Raw genomic sequence first — 5,038 nt, 5'->3', positions numbered from 1 at the left:
TTTTGCGTAAATGTTCACGGCTGAATTACGCAGTTTTGTCACGTAACGTATAATAAAAATCACCGATGACGTCATAGACAACTTTTATTTGTTAAACTCTTAATGTTACCCGCAGCATGTTATGTTATAATGTTACTATCGGTATGAAGCTTAAAAGTTTATAACACGTTGTATTTTCTGTATATATATAAATAAATACAAAAACGATCTGCACTAAAATGACAACTTAGATAATAATAAGGTATGACGTAGCATAGGTAGCGCGACTGCCGCTACAGCCGACGATGCGAGAGCGGCGGCGGCGGCGGCGAGGCGGCGCGCGGCGGCGCGGACCCCCGCCGGCGCCGACAGCCCCGCGGGGCAGGCGCGCGCGCCGCGCCCCACGCACGCCGCGTACGCCATGCGGTGCGGCAGCTGGCTCTGCTCGTACACGCCGGCGAACATCTCGTGGCGCGGCCCGCTCGCGAACACCACCGCGTCCTCGCCGCTGTGCGTCTCGGCGCGCGTCGGTATGTCCGTGTGCGACCGCCACCGCAGCGAACCTGCCAACGAACCGGGACATCATATACATACATATACATTATAAACCGCTCTACCGGTATCACTTCACTAGTACTATTGACTGGACGACGGGTATCGTCTCTCTCATCGTTTGATTAAGTTCAAAATGACAGGCTGCCGGAGCGTCGGCTTCGACCCTGCGACTGATCCTCTCTGGTGGAACAGAGAACATACTCACCATAGTTCTTGTCGAGCAGAACGTTCGGTCTCTTCCCCGCCACGTGGCGACGCCAGCCCGGGCCCGTGGCGTACGACAGCGTCATGTAGGGCACGCCTTGGCTGTCGTTGGCCGCGCCCGTGCTGCCGAGGATGTCGTGGCCGCGCGGCGGGTACCCGTTGAAGGTCATGACGTGCGAATGGTCCGCCGTGACCACGACGAGCGTGTCGCGCTCCGACACCAGCCGCCGGGCGCGCGCCACGGCCTCGCTGAGCTGCAGCGTCTCGTCGAGCGCCAGGCGCGCCATGTTGACGTGGTGGCCGTGGTCGATGCGCCCGCCCTCCACGAACAAGAAGTACCCGCGCTTGTTGCGGCTCAGCGCTTTGATAGCGGTCTCCGTGAGCTCTGCGAGGGTCGGATCGACATTTTTATCTGCATCCAAGTTATATCTCAAATGGCTGCCGTTGAACAAACCCAACAAATATTCCGGCGGATCTTGATTAACCTGCATTAGTTCGTCGCGGTTCCGGATAACCTTGTAAGTACTGTTGACTTTACTATCTTCCCAATCCTTGATTAAATTCCGATTGTCTGTTCGAAGTCCTCGAGTTCCGTCTTCCTCTACAACAGTACTGGGCAAGAACTTGCTTCTGCCACCACCTAAAATAACCTGCACGGAAATATATGTATTCAGTATAGTGCTAGATGAAGCGTGGCAACAGAACCACTACAAACTGTATGTCTTTCCAAATATTATAAATAAAATATATATTTGTTTTAGTTAGCAATTTGAGCAAGATATGAATTTGATTTGTTTTGTTGAAAACTATATTCACTTAGCTGACACGACGACGACGCAGCATGGATATGACGTTAGAGCCGCATACAGACCTTAATCTTATTTCCAGGGTGCATATGTACGAGTTGATAAGCGATGTCGGGGCACGTGCTCGGGTCCACGCCGGATCTGACGACGTGGGCGTCGTCCTCCCAGCGCCGCTCCGGCACTTTGGCGTACACTCCCGCCGGCGACGCGTGCGTCACCCGCGCCGACGTCACCACACCTGCGGCGCAACCATAGCTCAGACCGGCTCAGTGCAGCAGTGTGTGTGCAGTGGCGGCACTCACCCACGTCGCGGCCGTCCTCGATCATCCACTCCGCGATGGAGCTCAGCTGGTTGGCCGACTCCTGCGCACTCTTACAATCTCCCCGCTTTATTGACGCTCTCACTCCGATGAAACCCTGATTTGTTTTCACACCACACAAATATGCCGTGGCCGTGCATGCAGAGTCAGGCACTTGAGCGTTTGTGCAGTACGTCTGAAAATACACATATAATTTTTTATTTACTTTTATTTCCAACGTATCGGTTGTTGCGTTGCCAATCGCATAACCAAAACTCTCGATACTCGATGGTTCCGATTGTTCAGAATCGGGTTATACGAGCTCGTGGCTAAGTAACGATATCGATACTTTAGCATCTCGTAACTTACCCTGACCGTGCTAAGAACGTGTCGGGCTCGTTTACAACCCGTATGTAGCCAGTATATTGCGCACGTATGTAATCTGTTTGATGACCGTATATGACACGTTAGGATTTTTTTCAATACGCTCGTGACTAACGAACTGACTGGCAGTGCAACGCTTCTAGAACGAGTATAAAACGGCCATGCTCACCAGTCTGTCACCGGTAAAATATTTGCCTCTGACAAATACGTGTGGTATATTTTTTTTTTGTATGCTACTGTATATTGGGCATAGACCTTTATGTAGCTAGTGTCCAGTCTCCCTATTTATCATTAGGTGATGGTCATGTAATAACATGGTACCTTGGACAAACCCGTCGTAGGGAAAGATTCAAAAGAAAGGCTGGCTTCTTCTCCTGTGGCACCTTGTTTTTGGCCGTAGTGGATCCGACTGGCGACGATCGTTGAAAGAGACATCCCATCGCCCAAGAACAGAATCACATTCCGCGCCACGTCAGCACTCTGCGGCTGACTGAGCCGTGCTGCGATGCCCTTCTGCGCTTCCTCGAACCAGTAATCGGCGCTGGTCTCGCGACTGTTGGGCGGCCCGGAGCGGACCATGGTCTCCGGCGGGTGGTACTGGTCGGCGCGCGCGCTGCCCGTACAGCTCGCCGCACACACCACCGCCACCACCAACCTCATCGCACTCAACTTTACGCCGCCGTCAACTTGGACAACACTCCTTAATTTTGCTCTTGCATCCATGACTCGTGAAGCCACAGGAACAAACATGTGGCTATTTCTAATTACGTAACGTGACTAACACTTGCAATAATCGCGACCAACTGAATGACGTTTAAAGACACGTAGGCGACAGGCCTACTGGATCCGTAGGTACAGCTTCACTTTTAAAAATAATAAGGTCCGCAGGACACCTTGAAGCGAGCCTGGCTTGCTTTCTGTGACCATCCAGAGAGGAGTCGCGGACCCACCCACGATAAAAAAGATAGCAATTAATGAAATAAAATAAGGGAATCAAATAACTGAAATAATCGACACAATTACGAATCCCTATTCGCATCCGCAATCGTATCCATATAAAACAATGACTGAATAAATGGAATGAATGGTCTAAATTAATGAAATGAATGAACGAAATGAATGAACGAAATGAACGAACGAAATTAACAAACGAAATGAACGAACGAAAAGAACGAAAGAAATGAACGAACGAAACGAACGAACGAAACGAATGAACAAAGTGAATGAACGAAATGAATGAACGAACGAAATTAACAAACGAAATGAGCGAACGAAATGAACGAACGAAATGAACGAGCAAAATGAACGAACGATATGAACAAATGAAATGAGCGAACGAAATGAACGAACGAAATGAATGAACAAAGTGAATGAACGAAATTAACGAAATGAATGAATTAATGAAATTAAATGAGTGAATGAAAAACGAAATAAACGAAACGAATTATATGAAATGAAGAAATTACATAACATCTCCCTGAAATCTCATTTCATCTCCCTGAAATCTGATTTTATCTCCCTGAAATCTCATTTCATCTACCTGAAATAATATTCTAACTTTCTGAAATTTTATAACACCTCCCTGAAATCGTATTTCATCTCCCGGTAATGTTATTTCATCTCCCTTAAATCTTTTTTCATTTCCCTGAAATCATAAAACATTCCCCCGAAATGAAATTAAAACTCCCTGAAATAACACAATGACTTCCTGATTACTTGTAACATCTCCCTTATGTCTCCCTGGAATAACATACGGTTTCCTGAAATCTCATAACATCCTCCTGAAATGGTATAATGACTCCCTGTAATAACACAATGACTCCCTGAAATCTTATAACATCTCCCAAAAAAAAAAACATTATAAAAAAAATTATGATAATTTTTTTTTTAAAAACACATAAAAAAAACAAACACAAAAAAATTAAAAAAAAAAAAAATTAAAAAAAAATGATATTATGACTTGAAATTACATAATATCTCCCTGAAATCTCGTAATACCTCCCTGAAATCTCATTATATCCCCCTGAAATCTTGTAATATCGCCCTAACATGCTATAATTATGACTCCCTGGAATCTTATAATATCTCCCTGAAACGGTATAATGACATCTTGAAATCTTATAACATCTCCCTGAAATGATATTATGACTCCCAGAAAAATTATAACATCTCCCTGAAATGATATTATGACTCCCTGAAAAATTATAACATCTCCCTGAAATGAGATTATGATTCCCTGAAATCTTGTATCATAAATATATATCATTATCCCCAAAATGACATGTCTTCCTGAAATATTATAACAACTCCCTGAAATTTTATAACACCTCCCTGAAATCGTATTTCATCTCCCGGTAATGTTATTTCATCTCCCTTAAATCTTTTTTCATTTCCCTGAAATCATAAAACATTCCCCCGAAATGAAATTAAAACTCCCTGAAATAACACAATGACTTCCTGATTACTTGTAACATCTCCCTTATGTCTCCCTGGAATAACATACGGTTTCCTGAAATCTCATAACATCTTCCTGAAATGGTATAATGACTCCCTGTAATGACACAATGACTCCCTGTAATCTTATAACATCTCCCAAAAAAAAAAAAAAAAAAAAAAAAAAAAAAAAAAAAAATCTCATTATATCTCCCTGAAATCTTACAATATCGCCCTAACATGCTATTATTATGACTGCCTGGAATCTTATAATATCTCCCTGAAACGGTATAATGACTTCTTGAAATCTTATAAAATCTCCCTGAAATGATATTATGACTCCCTGAAATCATATAACATCTAGCAAAAAAAAAAAAA

The 5,038-nt window shown here is 44.4% G+C and overlaps 1 protein-coding gene across 1 annotated transcript; it reads right to left on the bottom strand.

Annotated features, from left to right (window-relative positions):
• Positions 1–213: 213 nt before the first annotated feature.
• Positions 214–3,269, bottom strand: LOC142979598 (membrane-bound alkaline phosphatase-like). Its single transcript, XM_076124627.1, has 5 exons — positions 2,549–3,269; positions 1,847–2,039; positions 1,610–1,782; positions 740–1,388; positions 214–542 (listed from the first exon to the last, which is right to left on the bottom strand). Exons 1-5 carry the CDS (start codon positions 2,975–2,977, stop codon positions 214–216), a joined length of 1,773 nt encoding a protein of 590 aa, XP_075980742.1. The 5' UTR covers positions 2,978–3,269.
• Between the last annotated feature and the right edge of the window lie 1,769 nt (positions 3,270–5,038).

Source organism: Anticarsia gemmatalis, chromosome 16, assembly GCF_050436995.1.
Source record: "Anticarsia gemmatalis isolate Benzon Research Colony breed Stoneville strain chromosome 16, ilAntGemm2 primary, whole genome shotgun sequence".
Taxonomy (NCBI): domain Eukaryota; kingdom Metazoa; phylum Arthropoda; class Insecta; order Lepidoptera; family Erebidae; genus Anticarsia; species Anticarsia gemmatalis.
This window is presented reverse-complemented; position numbering and strand designations above follow the sequence as displayed.